General features: G+C 44.8%; 1 protein-coding gene across 3 annotated transcripts in view; it reads left to right on the forward strand.

Moving 5' to 3' along the window:
• The window catches only part of OPN4 (opsin 4), a 41429-nt gene extending 17632 nt beyond the window's left edge, over window positions 1-23797 (forward strand). For 2 of the 3 annotated variants that reach the window (XM_082222436.1, XM_082222437.1), the window contains 8 exons: window positions 1008-1179; window positions 3251-3412; window positions 5194-5301; window positions 6609-6786; window positions 14173-14328; window positions 17086-17121; window positions 19019-19057; window positions 20915-23797. In XM_082222436.1, coding sequence (XP_082078562.1) covers window positions 1008-1179; window positions 3251-3412; window positions 5194-5301; window positions 6609-6786; window positions 14173-14328; window positions 17086-17121; window positions 19019-19057; window positions 20915-21199 — 1136 coding nt within the window. In that variant the 3' untranslated portion in view covers window positions 21200-23797. Of the gene's footprint in view, window positions 1-1007; window positions 1180-3250; window positions 3413-5193; window positions 5302-6608; window positions 6787-14172; window positions 14329-16988; window positions 17041-17085; window positions 17122-19018; window positions 19058-20914 lie in introns of those variants that run through there. The other variant, XM_082222438.1, reaches the window with a different exon arrangement.
• The last annotated feature ends 741 nt before the right edge of the window (window positions 23798-24538 follow it).

Here is a 24538-nt window from a genome sequence, read left to right on the forward strand (position 1 = left end):
AAAAGGAGATGTGTTAGTTGTTCATCAAAGCCTATCAAATAAACCTTCCATTAGCAGCAGGGAATAGAGAGGTGTCAGTCTGCACAATCTAGCTTGTGGCCAGAGCAAGGTTGATAAATTAAAAACTATATCTGTAATGGGACACCAGGAGTCTTCTAGGAGCTGAAGCAAGGAGAGGACAATGTCAGATCTGAGCTGCACTGAACTTGTTTACACTGTAAGACAAATTCATAATGGACCAGTATTATTGTCTTTATTAAGTTTCAGGATATTAATCACCGCAGTGCAATAGCTTGCATCCTAAGGTGCTCTTCCATAAGTGGAAGTCTCTTGTGCAAGCACAACTCACTTGCACATGTGCAGCATACTGGGGATTTTCACTATTCCCTTCCTAAGGAAACTGGCTTATACAGAGTCATCTAGTCTTGGTCCACCCAGCTCAGTATTAGCTATTGCTGATCTGCAACTCAGGAAAACAATTCATGGATCTGATAAGGTGGGATGTAGCCCACAAAAACGTATCCAGAATATAAATTTGCTAGTTGTTAAATTGTCACAAGATTACGCGGCAATGAATCCTATGAGTTAACTACAGACTTTCTAAACCAAGCAAGCAAAAGGCTGTCCTCTGAAATGTGGTTTACAGCATTACAGTGGTACCTCGGGTTACATACGCTTCAGGTTACATATGCTTCAGGTTACAGACTCCGCTAACCCAGAAATAGTGCTTCAGGTTAAGAACTTTGCTTCAGGATAAGAACAGAAATCATGCTCCGGCAGTGTGGCAGCAGCAGGAGGCCCCATTAGCTAAAGTGGTGCTTCAGGTTAAGAACAGTTTCAGGTTAAGTACGGACCTCCGGAACAAATTAAGTACTTAACCCGAGGTACCACTGTATTGCACAGCTTTAGTAAGCTTGAAATTAAATTTCTGATTACATTTTAAATTTAAGTTCCAATAACTTTTGGAGGGAAAGCTTATTTTTTTCCTGTCTTTTCTTTCCACTAAGGTGCTTATGTTCCGGAAGGCCTGCTGACATCTTGCTCCTGGGATTATATTACCTTCACCCCATCGGTCCGTGCCTACACAATGCTCCTCTTTTGCTTTGTGTTCTTCATTCCCCTAATTGCCATCATATACAGCTATTTCTTCATTTTCAGAGCCATCCGGAATACAAACAGGTGAGTCACGCATGTGCTTCCCATTGTTTGCGTTAGTGGAAGGTTACTTTGTCCCCCACCCCCTTCCCCCCAAAGTTGTGACCTCCAGCCAGTAGGAAACAAAACAGGAACACGAAGTCCAGGCAAAAATGGCTGTAGATTCTGCACCAATTTCCCACATCATTTTGATAGGCACTTGGATCAGATTTCAGAGAGATATTAGGGTGTCTGATTTGGAGAATCGCTCCATGAATTATCCAAGGATTGGAACAGACAGAGACGAATCAGATTTTACTTGAGTCTAATTTACAAAGATGAATGAGAACCAGGGTTGCAATTAAGAACTGACATGATGTATTGGATGGAAGGTAAATCTAATTCAGAGCTGTTTGTACTCTTTGCTTTAAAACAAACATGGAAAGCAAAATTCTGCAACCTGTATAAATTCTGCCAATGGTTATTTCCCTTCATTTGTGTCTGCCCCTCTTTCCCATCTTTTTTATTAGATTTTGCTTTATTTAATGTATTATTTTGAAAGCACTTAATGGTGGGTTAGATCCAGACTCCCTTGATGCTTGGAGCACACTGGTTGAGAAGTCCTATCGATTACAGTGGGTCTACTCTAAAGCATCATTATTAGTCCAGTTTGCCTCTATTTTCATAGTTTGCACAATTTGTTCTGCTTCTGTTGAGAGCTGTCTTGGAGAATCCTTCCCCAGGATTGATAGGCACAGGAAAGAATGAGGAACATGTGTGGTCATCTACAGGAATCAGAATCATCAAGAACCTGGATAGCTCAGTTGGTTAGAATGTGGTCTGATATAGCCAAGGTTGCAGGTTTGATCCCTGTATGGGGCAGCTGTATGCAGTGGACAAAATGATCCTCATCCCTTCTAACTCTATGATTGTTATTCTATAGAATTGTAGAACTGGAAGGGACCCTGAGGGTCATCTAGTCCAAACCCCCGCAATGCAGGAATCTTTTGTCCAGCATGGGGTTTGAACCCACAACCCTGAGATTAAGAGTTTCCTGCTCTACCAACTGTGCTATCCCACCTAATAAGAAATGACACCTGCATTTTTGTTGCATAAAGCAGAAAATGGGGGAAAGGGGTGTTAAGTGAAAAAAGAAAAAAGAATGATACAGGAAGAAGGAAGGGTAGAAGTTTGACACCTTTGCAGCATGATCAGATGGAAAATGGCATTACATGCACACTGCACTCTCAGTTTGAGGGGTATACACAATGGGCAGTTCTACACTGCAGGCTTAAACCTCACTGAAAATCTCTTGCCCTGTTGAAGTTGTGAAATGCAGTTTATTTGAAGGTGCCAATATTAGAGATCTCTGGCACCCTCATTGTCTCAGAGCTGTAATTCTTAGGGTCCATTTATTGGTAACGATAACAAATCAACATCTCTGAAACAGCTTTGAGCTTGTATTGATGGATGAGCCTGGCAAGATAATGAAGGTTTTGGCAGCGCATGCTGAAGATTTGAATTTTTCATGCCCAATTTACCAGCTGCTTCTTGTGGATGAGAATCTTGTGACTGATTATATTGGGGAAAGAAAACCACTCAAAGATCCACATGCAGAAGCACTCTCATATAATTGGAGTTTGTGATTTTGCCCCAGATGTAGCTCCCTCCATCATGTTGCATTCTGCTCCAGAGCACAAGAAGGAGGGACCATAATGGCTCAGCGTGGATGTGCTTTGCCTGTGGAAGGTTCTAAGTTCAACTCTGGTAAAATATCAAAAAGCTGATGATGGGAAGGAGCCCAGTCTGAGACTCTGGAGAGCCACCAAAACAGTCAGAGACAACACTGGGTTTGATGCACATATAGCTTGACTCAGCACAAGTTGGCTTCCTATGTTGAGAGCCCCTAACCCTCCCAAATGGCTTTTCAGGGACTGCTGAAGCTGCATCTGTGAAAAGGGCAAATTGACAACACAAACACATCTATGTGCTTCCATTGATGAAAGTGGACCTTTGGATATCAATGGCGTTGACCCAGTAATAAATAAACAAGCGGCATTCTGCGTAAGCAGACCTCACTTTTGTTCCTTCATTCATATTTTGTTCTTTTCCTCAGGGCTGTTCAAACCATCAGTTCAGATGGTACAAAAGAATCTCAAAGGCTGTCCCAGAGGATGACGAATGAATGGAAAATGGCCAAAGTAGCCCTGGTTATCATCTTGCTTTATGTCCTCTCCTGGTCTCCATATTCGATGGTAGCTTTGCTGGCTTTTGCAGGGTAATCAAAAAATCTTGTTATGTCTGCAAGGGGCCTGGGGGAAATGAAATGAGAACATTTCCAAACTACAAGAAAGAAGATTCCACCTAAACATTAGGAAGAACTTCCTGACAGTAAGAGCTGTTTGACAGTGGAATTTGCTGCCAAGGAGTGTGGTGGAGTCTCCTTCTTTGGAGGTCTTTAAGCAGAGGCTTGACAACCATATGTCAGGAGTGCTCTGATGGTGTTTCCTGCTTGGCAGGGGGTTGGACTCAATGGCCCTTGTGGTCTCTTCCAACTCTATGATTCTATGATTCTAACAGAAACAGTGAATGAAGCACACCACAAATGGCCAACCAATGAATCCAGTTGCTTTACTGCAGGAAGTTCCTTATAATCGGCAGCTGTAACCAAAGTAGAGGAGATTATAAATGTGGCATGTGTTAGCCACCCAACTCCCGGTATTTGATCTAATAGACACATTTTTTTAGATTTACCTGGAATTGAGGATATTGGCCAGTGCAGACATGCAAAAAACAAACAAACCCTGAACCTAAACTTTCTCCACATGATGCTACCTGTCCCACCATCCCCAGGGATGCTTTGACATGGAGACTGTAACACAGATAAAGCCACAGCTACTTAAGGGGGAAAGCCCATATTCTTAATGGCTGAAAAAGATGCCGTTGTTGTGGCTGCAGAAATCATCTCCAGAAAGCTCAAATCATATCTGTGGATGGCTCTTGAAGCTGGCTTGGAAGTTTCAACTGGTGCAGAACTTTGTAACTCAGTTTCTGATCAGAGCAAAACAAAAGAAATGTATCTCCAGCTTAAGCTCAGGAATGTTGGCTGGCGTTTCAGCTTTGGGGAGGAATGGCAGGAAAATAGTTCCATAAATAAACAAGCTGGAGTTTGGCTTCACTGCTGCCATAAGTTCCTTGTGGTCCTCATTCTCTGAGATCACAGGGAAGGTTTTTGCCTGGTCATCCACCCATCCCTCCTTCAGTCGTGGAACCCCTAGTGGCACACAGGTTGTTCCACCCAGACACTAACCATATCCAGACTTCAGTGATATGGTGGCCTTATGTGCCTCCATATCACTGTCCCCCAATAAAATTAGAAAAGGTCATGGCTGCCTCCTCTTCATCATTCATACACCATGGAACAGCTTACCAGTGGAAAGCCACATGACCAGTTCCATAGCACTTCTCAGCTAACAGGTGAAGATGCTCTCGTTTCAAAACACTTTTGCTACCAAGGCAGATGCTGTTGATTCCACTTGTTGTTGAGCATACCTTCCTGCTCTTCCTGCTTTTACTCCAGCTGCCACTTTTTTGTTGTTGAATTTTTTTTAATGGCCACAGTGTTCTTTTTCAATTGCTGATGCTGTGCTTCAGCGATTTGTTTTTTTAATTGCTTGTGTGCATTGTTTTGCAGTGTTGGACAGGTGATGTTGCTGTTTTAATAGAGGATCTTGCTTTTAATCTACTTAATTATCTATTTAATTATGCCATTGCTGAGTTGCTGTTTCAGATAAAGGTTTTTCATTATTTTAAATCCATGCCTTTGGGCAGGGAGGAGGCTGATAAATCTGTTTTCCATGTGAATGTGCTCCTAAGTTCAGCCGAGGTGCATCGTTTAGAAGATTTTGCGTGTCTGAATTTATCCAGTGTGGACTAGCACTTTGAAGAACTTTGTGGAGGAGCATTCAAAAGTACAGTATGTTATGTAAAAGGGGGAAAGGGACAGTAGCCATACCCTGGCAGAATTAAATCTAAGAAAGTGTGTTTGCTTTGCTTTAGGTACTCCCATGTGCTCACTCCCTTAATGAACACAATACCTGCAGTGATTGCCAAAGCTTCATCCATCTACAACCCAATCGTTTACGCCATTGCCCACCCCAAATACAGGTAAGCTTCACCTTTTGTAAAGAACTGGGGCTTGCAACCAGTGACAGGTCTTCTTTTAGGGCAACCACAAGCAATGCGGAATGCCACTTCTGTCATATTAACACTATCTTATAATTAGCATCTCACCTGGTCGGTGTCGGCAGTAAAGGTTTCCATGCCAATGAGCGAGTGGCCTCATGGAGGAGGGCCTGATCTCTCTGTTCCTCCTCTGCCAGTCTGCTTGGTTTCTACACTGACTAAGGAGAGAGGAAAACCCATCCATCAGACCCATCCCTCCTCCACCAGCCCACAGTGAAAAGGCAAAAATTGTTTTACTAGCCACTCTGGCCCCATGTCATGCATGGAAATTGATGCTAGCATCTCAGCAGGCTAGTAACAATTTACAAGTGCACATACAGGGGATTTAAGCAGGTGCGGCTTTTCTCACAAGCAGCACCCATCGACAGCCCCCTTCTTATGCTCAGCTATACTCAGCTGTCAAAAATCCCAGCATCTGGCTCCTCAAGTCATCTCCATCTTAAATGCAAAGTCAGAAAACCCCCCAGGCAAAATGAGTTGTTTTTGCTGAATTGATGAAGTCTCTTTGCTTGACAGTTCTTGAATGGTAAAGATCATATGATTGTACAATGAGTATATATATATATATATATATATATATATATATATATATATATATGATATATATGTGATATATACAGTGACTGGTATGCATGCCGGTGAAGTTTGCAGGCATGTCAGTGTTTAAGATCAGATAGTTTTGTTGTTCATAAGGAGAAAACCAAGTAGCAGCAGGGGTCCCCATTGTCAAGCTGCCACACATGGACTGCTCACCCACCATGTGGAGATTCTGCCAGCTGAAATGAAAATGCAAGCATCTGTTCCTTTTTGTATTGAAGCACTCCTGATCTAGCAAGGGTAATGCCTGACTGGAGGCAGCTTACATGTCGTACGCTGGGACCCAAACCACATCTGCAGACCCAAAGAGTGCACATTCATCTGAGCAGCTTCCTTTACATTTCATGATGCAGACAGCAATCAGGATTTCCTGCTATATTTTGATACTGGTGGGAGCAAACACCGTCAACATGTGTTTCTGCCTGTGAACGGGCTGATGCACACAACTGTAAACTGGATTCCACAGTGCAGTCATATCCTTTTATAGTCCAATAAGGTCTTTAATTCAATATGGCCTCTCTCACGCTCTTCGCCTCCCCCTCTCTGAATGAATGTACAAAAATGTTTTAGTCTGTGTTTTGTGCTTGCAGAGGTAGAAAAAAGACTGATGGGCTTAATTTCTTATCCCTTAGAATGGCGATTGCAAAATTTCTTCCCTGCCTTGGATCTCTGCTAAGGGTTTCTCATAAGGACTCCAGATCTAACAGCTTCCCTTCCACCAGACGTTTCACTGTCACCAGCCAGTCCTCTGATATGAATGGGCTGCCAAGAGGAAACAGAAGGCTCTCCTCTGTCTCAGACAGTGAATCTGTAAGGATAACCTTCATCTACATTGTCTAATCTACAGTATCAATGAAAGGGGTGTGCAGCAAGCTGGTGGGCATAGATTAGACGTGCCCATGCTTAAGTCGTCAGTGGGGAACCCTTTCTCAGCCCAAGGGCCACACTGACTGGTGAGGAACCTTCCTGGGGCCACATGCCAGCAGCAGATGCAGTCAGAGGCAAACAATAGCTGAGCAATGGATGCGACTCCATTGTTGTTCTACAATGACTTCAAAGTTACAATAAAGGGGATTCTGACTAAACATCAGGAAGAACTTTCAGATGGTAAGAGCTGTTCGACAGTGGGATGAACTCCCTTGGAAGGTGGTGGACTCCCCTTCCTTGGAGGTTTTTAAGCAGAGATTGGATGGCCATCTGATAGGGATGCTTTAGTCGTGATTCCTGCATTCCTCGGGGTCCCTTCCAACCCTATGATTCTATAACTGAGACCCAAATGGAGCTCAAAATCTCTGGAATCTCTTGAGGTTTACAGATCTGTATTAAAGGTAAAGGTAAAGGTAAAGGTAAAGGTACCCCTGACCATTGGGTCCAGTCACGGACAACTCTGCGGTTGCACACTCATCTCGCTCTATAGGCTGAGGGAGCCGGCGTTTGTCCGCAGACAGCTTCTGGGTCATGTGGCCAGCATGACTATGCCACTTCTGGTGAATCAGAGCAATGCACGGAAACACCGGTTACCTTCCCGCTGGAGTGGTGCCTATTTATCTACTTGCACTTGGCATTCTTTTGAACTGCTAGGTGGGCAGGAGCTGGGACCAAGCAACAGGCGCTCACCCCGTACTAAGACCCAAAAGAGCTTCCATGTGATCAGAAGCCTATGGCTGGCTGTAGCAGCTATTAGATAGTATTATTCTTTATTTATTTATGTATTTACTAATACCGCCCTATACCCGTAAATCTCAGGGCGGTTCACAATATAAAAAACACAGAATACATAATAAAAACAAAAACAAAGACAACCCAATAGTCCTCCCGTCCACAACACATTTAAAAGAACATCAGATGTCAATCAGCCAAAGGTCTGATTAATGAGAAACATTTTTGCCTGGCACCTAAAGGTGTATAATGAAGACACCAGGCGAGTCTCCCTAGAGAGAGCATTCGACAAGTGGGGAGCCTCTGGTGCTGCAAGAAAAATCCCTGAACTGCCAGCAGGTGAATGAGGGGGTTCGCAACAGCACAGCGGAGAGAAGGCTAAAAAAGGGACTCACCAGCAGTAGCACCTGCTACAGGCAGCCAGAGGCTTCTGGTCATGTAGAGCAGGAATAAGGAACCTGTGGCCATTCAGAGGTTGTTGGACTCCAGCTTCTATCCGGCCCTGCCAGCATGGCCAATGGTCAGGGGTGATGGGAATTGTAGCCCAGCGATATATGAAGGCTCTTTTTAGACTCCTTGTCTGATCATGGCTGAATTCACCTAAAGTCTGAACTTCTAGTTCACAAGATTTTTGCATACATAAAGATTTTTGCATACTTGAGGGAGGGATGCAGGTGGCGCTGTGGGTTAAACCACAGAGCCTAGGACTTGCCGATCAGAAGGTCGGCAGTTCAAATCCCCGTGACGGGGTGAGCTCCTGTTGCTCGGTCCCTGCTCCTGCCAACCTAGCAGTTCGAAAGCACATAAAAGTGCAAGTAGATAAATAGGTACCGCTTCAGCGTGAAAGTAAACTGCGTTTCCGTGCGCTGCTCTGGTTTGCCAGAAGCGGCTTAGTCATGCTGGCCACATGACCCGGAAGCTGGACGCCGGCTCGATTGGCCAATAAAGTGAGATGAGCGCCGCAACCCCAGAGTCGGCCACAACTGGACCTAATGGTCAGCGGTCCCTTTACCTTTATTACTTGAGGGAGGCCATGTCTTGTGTGTTCTGGGGATGCAAAAACGCATATACCTGAACCACCTCCACATAACCGCCCTTGTTTTCTAAGCGAGGCAGGGAGGCTTTAAGCTCTCCACCTAGCTTACAGCACTCTGAGAGGCTCTCACAGGGCCATCCAAGTTCCCAAGAGACAATCCCAGATCCCTGTGAGCAAGGCAGAGAGCTTAAAAGCTCTCTCTGTGCCAGGCTCTCTACCTTGCATGCAATTAATTTGCGCCGTTTCAACAAGCCAGCTGTGCAAGGTTGCAATAGTGCAACCTAATTGCATGCAAGATGTGATCGTACTGTTTTGCAACAATAACATAGAATGGAGCCCTCACGGGGGAAGGGGGAAGGAAACGAGTTTGTGACGTGAGGGCTAATGCTTCTGTAGGGTGAAGCAGGCTGAATTTAGAAAGAGATTTGCTGGCAGATTTAGACAAATTGACAAATCCATCAACGGATCCCCCTCCCAGCAACCCGAAGCTTGCTGTATCACTGCTAAGTACTTAGTGGTTACTTGCAAAGAAGCCGGAAGTGGTTCTTCACTTTGGAATCTGAGAGACTTTCCTTCTGTGCTATCCAAGGCACAATAATGTGTTCTTTTTCAACCAGTTTTTTTATTTTTTTAGACCAGCTCTAAAAACACAAAAATGCTATTATGCCCCCTAAGCTGTTACATTTTTAGGTTAATGTGCTTTTAGGGGAGGCTGGCATGCTCCAAATTCTTACAGGAGATTTCAGAGCTGTGTGGGTTCTGCACTCCATCTATTTTATATCCCTGATTAAAAATACAACAAAGCAGATCTTGCTAAAATAAAGCCAACTTGGGAATGCCCATGTTCATGCAACATACACATTTCTACATGAGACAAGATAAATATTTTAGTTTTTCCATGAATTATTTTTGTGGCTCCTTGTTGTTTTTCAGAATGGGCCTTTCTTTCCAGCAAGGTCAAAATCTCTCAGGTGTCTCTCTATACTTCAGAATGATTAGTCTGAAATGATGGCATCATGTAGATTTATTATTATTTTTAAGCTCCTGTCTCTTTTTCACACTCTGATGTGATAAAGAAGCAACAAAATTATTGAGATAGGAAAGAGACTTGTTGATTTCTGTGGGAGAAAATAAGTAGGTCACAGTCAGTGAGATGTCTGAGAGGAGGGAGAGCAAAACCTTCCCTTCCTTCTCCTGAGCCTCAAAATGGGTTTCAGTTGGGGGTAGGGGGTAGATTTTGTTCTGACTGGGGTCCCTGAGCACAATAGCAAGCTGTCATTATGGTATACTGCCACCTGGTTGCCATTCCCTGCTGAAAATAATGCCAATATAGTTCACATCTGGCAACCAATGCGCCCCTTTGGTTTCAGCTATGACATGGGTAGACGGGTCTTTAAAAGCCCGGGACACAAATTTTCACAGCTATGGTGGCTCATTTACCAGAAGTATTGTATTTAGCTTTAAGTCTGAAAGTGTATCCTTGATTCTGACCAAACTAAGCTCCCTAGAGCAAAACATACACCAGGAGGCTTAGTGGGGTCAGAATTGAGTTAATGATTAATACATTACTTCTGGAAAATGAGGTCCCCATAGTCGTAGGAGGGCCCTAAAAATTTGTGCCCGGGCTTTTTAGACTCGTCTACCCATATAATATCTGAAACCAAAGGGGTACATTGGTGCCAGATGTGAATTTTCCCCCCAGTTCTCCTACCACACTACTAGGGGCCCAGGGCATAGAAGGGCCCTTCATCAGCTCAGACCACCACTTATTGCCAGGCCCAAGCGGAGGTGTGTGGATACAGCTTAGGAGCCAAACTCAGCTTCCATTCATAGCGGCCACCTAACTGTTTGGCTCCACCTCCAAATGAGCTGGCCAAGAACACACTAGCTAGACTGGTGACTGGGAGCGGCCACCGAGACCACATAACACCGGTTTTGAAAGATTTACATTGGCTCCCAGTATGTTTCCGAGCACAATTCGAAGTGTTGGTGCTGACCTTTAAAGCCCTAAACGGCCTCAGTCCAGTATACCTGAAGGAGCATCTCCACCCCCATCGTTCAGCCCGGACACTGATGTCCAGCGCCAAGGGTCTTCTGGTGGTTCCCTCACTGCGAGAAGCCAAGTTACAGGGAAGCAGGCAGAGGGCCTTCTCAGTAGTGGCACCCGCCCCATGGAACACCCTCCCAGCAGATGTCAAAGAGAAGAACAACTATCAGACTTTTAGAAGACATCTGAAGGCAGCCCTGTTTAGGGAAGCTTTTAATGTTTGATGCATTACTGTATTTTAATATTTTGTTGGAAGCCGCCCAAAATGGCTGGGGAAACCCAGCCAGATGGGCGGGGTATAAATAATAAATTATTATTATATTATTATTACTGTGCTGCTGCTCTGGTTTGCAGCTACAAAGGCTTTTAAAACTCAATTTGTTTTAGGCCTTTAACAAAATCTGGGGAGGAGGATGCTCTGGCAGGGCACTGGTGACTGTGGGGTGGGTCCCATCAGCTAAATCATGCATAGTGTCCCCTGAAGTCTGGCCCTGGCCTTGCTTGGACCTGTTCACTGTCACAACAAGACTATAATGGGGGCTAGTGACCAATGCCAAGGACTGAGGGTAATAGATATCAAATCAAGCATATTGGGGGGAAAGCTTTGGTCCAACCCAGGGTTTCCCAAACTTGGGTCTCAAGCTGTTTTGGGACTACAACTCCCATCATCTGTAGCTAGCAGGACCAGTGGTCAAGGACGATGGAAGTTGTAGCCCAACAACCCAAGTCTGGGGAACCCTGGTCTAACTATGTCCCTGATATGCTCAGTGTTGTACAGAATGTTTATTATTTTCAGTCAAGGAGCACTTAAATCTGCAGCATATACAGTGGTACCTCAGGTTACATACGCTTCAGGTTACATACGCTTCAGGTTACAGACTCCGCTAACCCAGAAATAGTACCTCGGGTTAAGAACTTTGCTTCAGGATGAGAACAGAAATTGTGTTCCGGTAGCGCGGCGGCAGCAGGAGGCCCCATTAGCTAAAGTGGTGCTTCAGGTTAAGAACATTTTCAGGTTAAGTACAGACCTCCGGAATGAATTAAGTACTTAAGCCGAGGTACCACTGTACTATGAAAGCAGGGTGGGGTTGGTATGTGGTGGGACACAGAATGTGCACCTGGGAAAATGAGAGCATGCGGGAGACACAGGTTTATTCTGTTTTTTTAATATATATATATATATATATATATATATATATATATATATATATATATATATATGCAGGTTTTGGTGTCTTCGGGTGTCTTCCTGTGTAAGAGTCGGGGTGTCTGTGCGACGTTTCGACGAGGTCTCACTCGTCATCTTCAGGCTGGTGCTTTCGGCTTCTTGTTACTGGAACAGAGCAGAGTCTGGTGTTTGAGTTCCTATAAATACTGTTGAGGGGTGTGGTGTATAGCCTCCAACGTTCTGGGCAGAGAGGAAGTTCCTAGATTAGTGTGCCTTTTCTTCTTTTGTTCCTTAATTACTTGAGGGATATCTTGGGTGATTTCATGAGTGATATTCTGAATATCACTGGGTGGGTCATTAATTACTTGAGGGATATCCAAGATATCCCTCAAGTAATTAAGGAACAAAAGAAGAAAAGGCACACTAATCTAGGAACTTCCTCTCTGCCCAGAACGTTGGAGGCTATACACCACACCCCTCAACAGTATTTATAGGAACTCAAACACCAGACTCTGCTCTGTTCCAGTAACAAGAAGCCGAAAGCACCAGCCTGAAGATGACGAGTGAGACCTCGTCGAAACGTCGCACAGACACCCCGACTCTTACACGGGAAGACACCCGAAGACACCAAAACCTGCATTCCTATACCCGTGAAAATCTACGAAAGCAAATATATATATATATATATACCGACACCAGAACCAGAGGCACACAGAACGCCGTCACCAATCAACCACACCAGACCCAAACCCAGACCCTCTCCACAGACATATTACAGACTCCATCCAGTAGCCAAACTATAGTGGCACCTCCGGATGCTGCACCCCCCTGCAATCCCTACACAGATCTGGCTGGCACAAGGCACAAAACCACAGCTCGCCCCTATACACGAAGCCAAGCCAGAGCACAACTAAATGCAGCACAGCCATCTTCTCAGAAAAACTCTTCACAAGCTCAAGAGGTCAAGACACAAAAGCTTTAGCAACTAATCTACACTTAATGACCCACCCAGTGGTATTCAGAATATCACTCATGAAATCACTCAAGATATCCCTCAAGTAATTAAGGAACAAAAGAAGAAAAGGCACACTAATCTAGGAACTTCCTCTCTGCCCAGAACGTTGGAGGCTATACACCACACCCCTCAACAGTATTTATAGGAACTCAAACACCAGATTCTGCTCTGTTCCAGTAACAAGAAGCCGAAAGCACCAGCCTGAAGATGACGAGTGAGACCTCGTCGAAACGTCGCACAGACACCCCGACTCTTACACGGGAAGACACCCGAAGACACCAAAACCTGCATATATATATATATATATATATATATATATATATTTGTAAACTTAACAAAGAAAAGGAAGAGGGGACATTATTACAGAAATTAAATGAAATTGCTAATGGAAAAATAGTTACCGGTAAATTTGATTAAAAAGAAAAATAATATATGAGCAATACTAATAGTAACAACAACAACAACCCACCATCAGTTCACATTATGGATGCTGTAAGCATCAGTATGTACATCTAATGTAGAATATATAAATTGATACAAGCCCTCCAGGTGCCCAAATAGGTATCCACACAAAAATGATGTTTATATGACATATGTTCAAATGTAAGTAGCTCCGTGAGGTCCTCAAACCATTGCATAATACTTGGTGGGTGTTTTATCTTTCCAGGCAGAAAAGTATAAGACTCTTAGCAACTGTAAGGGCTTGTAAAATCTTCTTTTGTTGTCCTTATGTGTTTATTAAGCACAGGGCTACAAGGGTAGAATGCACTCCATTTCCATACTTGAAACTACCCAAACCATATTAAAACACCTTCGTTTGGACTGTACCCTCCTCTTCTCTAGGCGGGTAACATTACTGCACAAGGCAGAGCCATAAATGAATTATCGCTGTAAAGTAGATAAGAACTACTGACTCCTTTGGAGATAACATCACTGATATAGGGTGTAAGCAAGGAGCAAAGAACGCTGTGTGTTCATTTTGTGCAGGGTGTCCAACAGGGCGTTTGTGCAGTAGGAAAGTCTGCTTTTTAAAAAGAGGGGTGGGTGAGGAGGCAGAGAGCCTAAACGGGTGCAGTCTAGGAACAGCCCCACCTCCTGATTTTGCTGATTGTCTAAACTGGCCCCAAGACAGGATTTGTTGGAGTCCCTTTCACATTGCTGGCTCTTTTCTCTAATGAGAGCCATTTGGCACATAACTGAACTGATTGAGGGAAAGTCATTAAACCCAAAGAGACTCTCTGAAAAAATTTCATGCTGGCCTGTCGCTGCAGGAATGGACTGACACAGAGGCGGATATCTCTAGTCTGAACTCCAGAGGTGCTAGCGGGCAAGTTTCGTACGAGATGGGTGAAGACACCACGGCAGAAATGAACGATGTCAAAGTCAAATCTAAACTGAAAAGCCACGATTCAGGGATTTTCGAAAAGGTAACAAAACGTCCTATTGTCAGAGCAGACAGGTCTGCAGATCTCTGCCTCAGCTTGTATTATTCCATGTCAGTAATTTTTTTCTCTTTCTCTCTCCATCCCCTCCTCCCAAATGCCTTCAATAACCTGTATAAGAAAGCTGCCATTAGGAGACTCAAATCGAGGAGAACTTAATAGTTTGTCCATTTCATTTGTGAGATATGCTTTCCCTTTAAAAAACAAGAGTGTTTCCCTATAGAAACCACAACAAGTCCATGCACATATCCTGGCTCGGCTGTGACACCACTCTAATCTCCTTCCTCTTCTCACACCTATTGGCACGATGGCAATCTCCAACACCAGCCCACAAGCAGCTGTCACCTATTTCATCTTGTTAATTTGAAAAGATGCCTGGCAGTCAAGCGGCTCCCACTTCACTAATTACGATTTCCACGTGTGCTATTCCTTTTGCCAGTTCTGCAGCATGGGAGATCCTGTGTCGCTAACATTTGAAGGGGAGGGCTGGCCGCAGCACAAAACAGCAAATGCCGTGTGCCCGGCAACTGTACGGAAATCATTATGCAAAGCACAGGCCAAACATAAGCAGGGGAGAGCAGTGCTGATGAGAATGTGCTGTGGGGAGCAAGGAATCTTTCAAAAGCCGCTGAAAAAGAAATTGTGAGGCTAGTGGGAGATAAGATTGGGCAGAGCATTTTAGAAAAAAGGAAAAACTCTGCTGCCTGTATCATAGCTTACCCATCCTGATGCAGCATTTTCGTGCCCGGTCCCTGTCGTTTGATGAACACTGGATAGCTCAGTTGGTTAGAGCGTGGTTGCAGGTTTCATCCCCATATGGGACAGCTGCATTTTCCTGCACTGCAGGGGGTTGGACTAGATGATCCTCAGGGTCCCTTCCAACTCTTACTCTATGATTCTATGAGTCTCTGAACACTTAGTGGAAGTCTTGACACTTCCCCACATCTGAGAACCCAAAGATTTGTCACAAGAGGAGCAGCACTCACCTTGAAGAACATTCCCCATAGTATTGTTCTCCTGTCCAGCATGTACCACTGAGTTCTCCTTCTAAGGGTGGAAACTGGTGGGATGGACCCAAGATAAGGGAAATTGTGTGCACTGTATGTGTGAATGCTGATGATGACATTTTGGTTTACTGATCTGTCATAGCCATGCATAAACACATGCCCTCTAATGTAGATCTGCCTGAAGCTGGTTTCTAACCAGGGCTACCGTTTCTGTCTTTGCACCGGCCCTCCTTCTGTGCCTTTGACAGCAGCCTGGCATTCACGTTTTCTAACAGGGGGATGCTTCCCTATCACATTCCATTGCTGGGATGTGCACAGTGCTGTTGGTCCTTTCCATTCTGCACATCAGATTGCTGCCAAAGTCACTGGGGAATTGGCAGATTTAGTTTGACGCCCCTCTCCTCCTAAAAATAAACACCCGGCATTCTGTTTCCAGCTCTCCACCACTTTCTGTCACTGTTGCCCTCAGAAGGGCATCTTTGGCAGAATATTTGCACCTTTTTTCCTCTCTCTGGCATTTTGGCTTGTTTTTATATGGTGCCTTTTGTTATGGAAAATCCAAAATACTGTTCCGCTTCCCTGTGACCGCAGTCGTGTCCCATAAATAATGTGTTTCTATAAATAGTGGCTGGGAGGAAACAAAGCAACATTGTGTCCAGCCAATGTTGCTTCTCTCCCCCCCCCCCACCCCATCAGCCTCACCCCCATGCACAAAGCACACACTTTATTCAGCTTGCAATCTTTCTTTCCTTGGGTGCCTTTGTGTGTGCAAGTGGTTCCTTTCCGCGCTTGTCACCCCTTCACCCCATCACAATTTCCCCTGCTTTTCCTCTCCTGCATAAACACTCCCAGAGGCCTTTGAGCTCAGCCCTGTGGCCCCAGGCTGTGCCCTTCTGGATCAGGGAGCTGTTCTCACCTGCTGCAGCTTCTATGGGCCTGCTGCTGTTTTGTGATTGGCTGCTGGAATAATCTCAGTCCTATCCTCTGATCTCATTCGCTCTTGGTCCTGCAAGATGGGAATGGGATGGGGTGGTCCTTTAAACTGGGCATAACAGTATATTTATTTGGGACGCAGGTGGTGCTGTGGGTTAAACCACAGAGCCTAGGACTTGCCGATCAGAAGGTCAGTGGTTCGAATCCCTGTGATGGGGTGAGCTCCCGTTGCTCGGTCCTGGCTCCTGCCAACCTAGCAGTTTGAAAGCACATCAAAGTGCAAGTAGATAAATAGGTACCGCTCCAGTGGGAAGGTAAATGGCGTTTCCGTGCACTGCTCTGGTTCTCCAGAAGCGGCTTAGTCATGCTGGCCACATGACCCGGAAGCTGTACACTGGCTCCCTCGGTCAATAAAGCGAGATGAGCGCCACAACCCCAGAATCGGTCACGACTGGACCTAATGGTCAGGGGCCCCTTTACCTTTTTACAGTATATTTGGGCATATATTATCGTGTGCAGCACAGCACTGGTGCAACGGGTGGCCCCAGTCCTGGCATGGCAGAAAAGAATACCTAATAATTGGTCGTCCCTCATTCCTCATTTGGCCAGGTCATAGTTGTACCGGGCACTGGGCACAATACATTGCACAATTATTAAGAGAGGGCGCAATCATAACTTACATATGGAATTATCCTTCTCACACAGCACTTAGAGAAGGATAGGACCATGCTGTGACAACTCCATATCCAGGGGTAAGAACTGTCTGCACTGCTACACACTCTTTCTTTCCCTTCTTTTGTAGACTTCAGTGGATGCAGATGACATTTCTATGGCAGAGGTGAATATCCCAGATTGCTGGTTTCTTTTCATAGTGTGAACATTTCATGTGATTCTTTCAGGGATGGGGATGTTCAGGGAAAGCAATGCAGCCATGCCATATATTAAACACCTCCCACCTGACATGCTCAAATTTATTTATATCTCTGTCCGTCCGTCTAATCCCGTGGTTCCCAATGCCCCGCAGGGGGGGTAATTTGATTTGGGGGGGGCAATTTGGAAGCTTGTTTAAACCAAGTTAATGGCCTTTTAGCCTTCCTCCACATGCATAGGAGTTCACTTTTTGAAAAATAAGAATTATATGTCAAGGGGGGGGTGTCAGGATTTTAGATATGCTTAGGTGGGGCATGGCCCAAAAAAGGTTGGGAACCACTGGTCTAATCCATCACATTTCTATCTCGCTTTTCCTCCGAGGAGCTCAAGGTGGACTCTCCTTCCTTGGGGGTTTTCAAGCAGAGGTTGGATGGCCATATGTCATGGCTGCTTTAGTTGAGATTCCTGCATTGCAGGGGGTTAGACTAGATGACCCTCAAGGTCCCTTCCCACTCCACAATTCTATGACCACACTGCCAGAACGCCTTTCCCTGCCAACAGTTCCTGATACTGCTAATAGTTTGCACCCTGGCTATAGCTCAAATATCAAACTGGTTCTTTTCTGGCCTGTAATATGGTAGTGGTAGGGATGCATATTGTTATATTTCACTGCTCAGTATTTGCCACTCTTTGTAAATCTTCTGTATGCTGCATAGGGAGCATAGTCCAGTCACCACTGCATATTCCATAAGGCAAAGAGCATCAAAAGTGCTTAGTTTCTTTTTTAAAAAATCCCAAAGTCTGCCCTCCTTTCTCTAGGACAGTATCTCGGTCTGGGTAAATCTGTTCATCCCAGTTTCTTCAATCTTTAATTCAATTTGCCTGGTTTCTGCATCAGCCTGCGATTATTATTATTTTAAAAGTCTGCCCCTCTCTCCCAATGTACAACTTTTATATGCCATTTCCCCTAATAGACACATTTTTGCAAGCCATTTCCCCTAATATAATGCGGTTTTGAACAGTACTTTCACCAATATACACATTTCTGTGTCCACTTCCCCATAATATATGCTTTGTCTCGGACAGAATTATTGGTTAGAGTGCTGCATCACAAAATGGAGAAAAATATGGATTTCAATGCATTTTAATTCACATGTTGGTTCAGGAAGCACAAAATTCTCCCGCATCTTTAGCAGTCGCTTCCTCCCTTCATTAGCTCAAACTTCTTCCTGCATTCATCTACTGCTACTTAGCAGGTGATCGGTTTTCACTCTGCATAGCTGGGATGGGTGAGTTGCTAGTTGGAAGGGTGCAAGCCTGGGCCAATCCACTATTTCACAGCCTCCATTCTCACCCTGTAAAAAAAAGAAGAAATTGCCAAGCTCAGAGTCTTGTTGCTGAAATCAACCCGCAGTCCTTAGTACGTGTACATGCAATGAAAGTTGCAACCTTAATGCACCCTTAAATATTAAGTGGTGCTTCTGAGCAAACATGCATAAGACAGAGGTGGAAAAATACACTTTACTATGCACTGACATGGGGCTTACTTTTGAGTAAACATGCATTGGGGACAAGCCAGTGAATTAATGCACATGTAAAGTGAACAGGTGCTTAAGGCTCCTGCACCTTTGAGAATTGTGTAGAAGAGGGAAATTCAACAGGCGCAGCTTACACAACCAGTGGCACTTGCTGAAGTGCCCTCTTCTACAGGATTCTTTGTGGGGCAGTGACCCTGTTTTCTTTTGCAACAGGCCACTCTATCCATGCCCCTGATTTAAAAATGACTCTTCGGGTTAACCAGTTCAAGAGCTATGTGGAAACATGACTGTGGACGTTTTGCACAATTCTCTATGTTGTTTCTTTAGGACTTAGCCTTTGGAAACTACATCTTTGGAGACAGCCTGGTAAGTTGCCATCCAGCTTTCAATAATCTGTGGGAAATGTGAACAATGTGGCCTCCCCATAGTTTTGGGCTGATGATGAAGCCAGACTACAGGTATGTAGTTTTGGCATGATTCTGAATCCAGCTTTGTTGCTGGAGACCCAGGTAGCCTCTGACTAGAAGCACCTTTCGCCAGCTGTAAGTGGTGCGACAGCTACAGATGTTCCTGCACCAGGAGAGCTTGACCACAGTAGTGTCATTGAAATTCTACTCAATATTATCCAGATTAGATTCCAATGTATAGTTAGCAGAGTAAAAACTTAAAACACATTGCAGGATTCCCCAGAAATAGACCAGAGGCAATGAATATTTCATCCAGCAGAGCTTTAACGGCCACTGAAGGCTAATAAGCATTATGGTCACAAATCCAATACATTCAGGATTGACATTGTCCATAAGAAATCCAGTTGCAGCAGACTTAACTTAAACTTTCAATAATTTATAGTAAGTCTAAACCTTAACATTAAGCATACAATATACAGAACACCACGCCAGAAGGAAAAGAGATAGAAAGAGAAAGTGAAGCCCAAGCTCCTTCTGGCCCCATTTTTATAGTCAGCATGACCTTGACTGAAAGAGGTAGTTCTGTTTAAGCCGGCTGTACTCAGCTTCTCTGAAGCAATAACCCAAACATCATGAACCTTCTGCTTGTTTCTTTCACACAGAGAAGCTTCCAGAACCCTCCTGAATTAAGTAGAATAGGAAAGATCTCTAGCACATCGGCTCAATACTTTCTGTACTAAGAAATGAAAACTGACAAGTAGTTCAAGTAGCACACTGCTGACTTCAAGGCTTATTACTGCAATGCCTCTTTGCACAGCTTCTCTTTGTGCTCGATCTAGAAGCTGCACTTAGGGCAGAACGCTGCAGCACAACTGCTGATGGGAGTGAAACCCTACTACAGATTACATCTCTGCTCAGAGATCTGCACCCATTGCCAATTTGCTCCCGGGCCAAGTTCACGATGTTACCATTAGTATATAAAACCCTTAATGGCTTGCGACCAGATTGCTTGCAGGCTCGCCTTACACCCATGTATGCCCACTCTGTGCGTCAATCAGCGTGACTGGCACCATTACAGGTGCTACCTAATGCTCATTCCATAGTGGCAAGATTGCCCACACATCATATATGATGTCATACATGGGGCAAGGGGCTTGGCTTGGCTTGGCTGAAATGGGCTTGCGGTCCAAATGGGGAGCCGGCCAGGTCTAATTAGGCATGCGGTCTGGAGGTTGCTAACCCCTGTTGTAAATCTGTAGCATGAATCTGAGAACAGGTCTCTGCATGCAGCAGAATGAGGTGTCAGGAGTCCTGAGGTGTTAGAATAGACTGTGCCACTTCACACTGCAAGGTGTGTGTGTCACTTTTTAATGCTTGACTATGAAAAAGAAAACCTTCCTTGCAAGTAGGAAAGTAGCATAGTTACTAGAACCATTCTAGACTCTAGAGCCATTCTCTCTGGTGAGCTCATTTTCTTCCGGCAAGCAGGAGAATCCGGAAAATTGTAGCTCCTACTTGCAGTCCAAAGTGGTGGAATGTGGCCAAATAGAGGCTGTGCCTTTAACAGTTGCAAAAAATAGGGTTTTTTAGCAGGTATTGCATGCATTGTGTCTACCTTGCTTCTTTGATTGTGGGGATGGACAAACACTGAACTCCTCTCTTGACATGCACATTGTTCTGAGGCCTGTTTTGACTTGGCAAGGGTGGATTCTCCCAATGCATGTGGCAAATATACATAGCTTCCCACCCACCCCATAGGCTGTTGTCTACTCAGGCACATTGTGTATTAACCTCTTCTTTCTCGTACTTTCTTAAGACAGGTGACGATCAGTACACTTTTGGCGTGAGGGCAGAAGATTCTTGCTACCTCTCATCTACAGCCCAGATACCCAGCATTGTGGTAACCTACAGCAACGTCCAGCGAATGGAGCTGCCTTTTCAATCCAACTCTGGCCCTTCGTGCTCCAGGAACTGTGGCTATAGCTGGGAGAGGAACTCCAGCAGCCGGCTAGATTGGCTGTGCCAGGATAGTGCCTTAGGTCCTATGCCAGAGACACACATGTGTCAGCTTAGTGTAGAAAACCTTCCAAAACATCACTGAAGCAGGAAGAGGGGGCAGAAGAATGAAAATCGCCAGCCTTCCTGTAAAGATTCAAAAACAGCTCCACAATAGTTAATTTGCTTTACATGTTAATTGCGTTCTCCACGATGTTTGTGTTAATAAGTTGAGCATTTAAAACAAACAGAGGCAGTAGCCCGTTTTATCCTGAGAACAGGCTCACACATGAATCTTGTATGGACAGTCTACACCCAGCCATCCACAGATCGCAACTGTCAGGCAGGCAATCCCTGATAATGTCCAGCTTGGAGAGGCAGCAGGCGGGGAGTCGGCTGACATGCCCAACCTTTTTTGACCAGTAGGGGGAATGTTGAGAAAGTGTTGCATGTGCCAGTCGCAAAATGGCTGCCATGGTGTGGCATAACACAAAATGGCCACCACATCTGAAAGAGGCAGGACCAAAGATGGCTTGGGCACCCTCCCTGCATCAGCTCCCCTATTAATGGGGAGCAGGGAGCACCTACATCAGCCACAACTGCACTTGCTCACTCTTGGTTTGAATGGAAGGGAGGTTTGGTTGTCCAGTCCTGCCTTCCAATGAAATATGAGCATGTGTGCAACACAGAAGCCAAAGCAGTGCCAATATAAACTGAACAGAAACAGCAAACTGTCCCTCATGCGTTGTTGATTTTTTAAGGGGATATTTAGTGAGACCTTTCACAAGTATTGTAGAAGATCCTGGTGGGCACATGCATTGGTGGCCCCCTAGCCTGGTAGCTCAAAGGGCTATATAGCCTAGTGGCTTCTTCTTGCAACAAACAGATGCCTGGATTAAGGGAGGGATTTTGAAGCCTTACAGCCAGCAGTGGTTTGTGATAGGCTCTCCGGAACAGGGAACAACTGTAGCTCCATGGTGGGTGAGCACATGGTTTGTTGCAGAAGGTCCCAACACTGAGCCAGATTGACCGAACCATCTGACTTGGTCTAAGGTAGCTTCCTATGTCCTCAATTGCCTGATTCCTGGGACCAGGAGGATTCTCATCTGTGGTGTTAGTCTCCTCCTGCCTTAAACTACCTCCAGTTTCCTTCTTCACACAGCAGCCCTGCTGGTGCCAAGAGAAGAGGACTGGCACCTGGTGTTGCAAAGTTCCTGGTTTGAGCTGTACAGCTACTTGGTACCAAGGTGTGTGACTCAAGGCCTGCGTGGATAGTGTCATGGCATAGCTTAGTCACTAGGTGGCGCTGGGCTTGTGTGTGTAGCTAAGTGGTGTCAGGAGGTTCCTGCTGCTGTTCTGTTCTTGTTTAGAGAAACAATAAAGTTATCGTTTAGCTCCTTGACTAGTCTGTCCACTCAGCCTTCCATGACAAGGCCTATGTGCATATCAATCCCATCGTGCAACCAGTCCATACTATTTTTGGCGGATGATATCTCATCCATAGGGCTTTCAGGCATAGCTAAGTGGTCTTTTTGTCACAGGTTCTGCTGAAGGATACAAGTTGATAGCATATTACTGCACCTCAACTCTTGTAGATCGTGTGTAAATGGACTCTAGAGCCCTTTGGAGAGGGAAAAAGTGGTGCCTGCCATTTTACTGTATGTATACAGATAAATGTATAAATAAGATGTTTCTGTCAAGATCAAGGCATGGGGGTTATGCACATGTCTCATGGAAAATGTAACATCTGCACTGTGCTTAATCCACATGGGACAAGTGTCACAGGAAGACCGTGTGACACCCATCTACACCCATCACCAAGTTGCACTTAATGGATGATGTGGAGGTACCAGTGCCAACATGGGATGCATGCCCAGGCATTCAGCTGAACATGCAAATGCTCCAAAGTGTGGATGGAGGGGTGGGGCGTGCATGAAAGCCATGCCTCCAATGTCCTCATGCAAGTTGCTCCCCACCCCCTGCTCCTCCGCATTCCTGAATGTCTCCACATCAAGCAGGGGGCTCACATAATTGATCAGGGATCCTGCTATTTCAGGGTCCCCAGTGGCACCGAGGGGGTCAACTCATAAGTAGGAACCCTCTGCAGAACTTTCCCACTGAGCACAGGGGTGATGCCTGGGACTGAACATGCAGGGTGCAACACTCACAGGACTGCTTCTATGCATGCCCCCTGCCCCAGATACAAAGTTTGTATCTTCAGGCAAATCTATAAACATACTTAATGTCCATATATTGCAAACATGGGGACAGAGAAGGTGTCTCTGTGCAATACAGTAACTGTAATGTGTATTCTAGGCTTCTATCAACAAGATGTCAGGACTTGCGCCTGCACTGGGCCCTGAACTTGGCACTTTTTCAGATAAATAAGCAAATAAATTTATTGCCAGCCCATGACGAGCAAGTGCCAGAGCAGGTTACAATTTAAAATTCAACATCAAAAACAGTAAAGTCACAGAAATAGGGTTGAGAATGACAACCTGCCCTCTCCTGAGAATGGCAGGAAGACATTCAACCTGTGTAACCAGCACCCAGAACAAGGAAATACCTTCACATTAATAGGCAAGAGGAGATCATGTGGTACATCTTGCCCCATATAGAAGCGACTTGAGTCAAGCTTGCCCTCCAGAGGATTTTGCTTCTCTCTCTCTCTCTCTCTCTCTCTCTCTCTCTCTCTCTCTCTCTCTCTCCTTCTCTCTCCTTCCTTCCCTCCACACACAGCCCCGAACCTGAACTTCACGCAACCTATATCTGATGCAAAATAGTATCATAACAGAAAACACAGTGTAGGTTTTATTGGAAATTGGAACGAATTCATTGTCTTTGGGAACAAATAATGTAATGGGGATGTACTTTGCAATATTTTATGATTTTCAGTATCTCGATGTACTTTTTCTTTTTAAACAATAAAAAAATTGTATATATAAGTATCCTCAACCTGTTGCCAGATATCTAGGCTGCTTGATTTCTGATGTTATTACTCCCCATTATTGCTTTGAGGTAGAAAGCAAGATTATGAGGTCAATGAGGAAAAGAAGGGAATACGCAGTGCAGAAACCAGGATGGCTTCTTGGAAGCTAAATAAAAAGATGAAAGAGATTGATTATAATTCCTCCCTTCATCTGTCTGGGCAGGATATTGACTTAAGGCAGAGGGTCTGATAGATACTAAACTGATTGAACAGACAGTCTAATAACAAAATATTAGATGTCATTCTGCCAAATCAGGCTTCCAATTTAATTCCACCGATTCACAATGCCGATCCAGAGAATTGGATCTTCGCCACCATATGCTCCCAGACCTCCTAATCTACCCCATTAGGGCCTCTATTAGACACATACCATGGGTTCTTCTCTTTCCCAGGGCTGATAAGGGAGATTAGGAAGGCCGTCTTGAGTATAATCTAGGTTGGCTTGTTTGTTGCAGC

The sequence above is a fragment of the Podarcis vaucheri genome (genome assembly GCF_965113315.1).
Source record: "Podarcis vaucheri genome assembly, chromosome: 5".
Taxonomy (NCBI): domain Eukaryota; kingdom Metazoa; phylum Chordata; class Lepidosauria; order Squamata; family Lacertidae; genus Podarcis; species Podarcis vaucheri.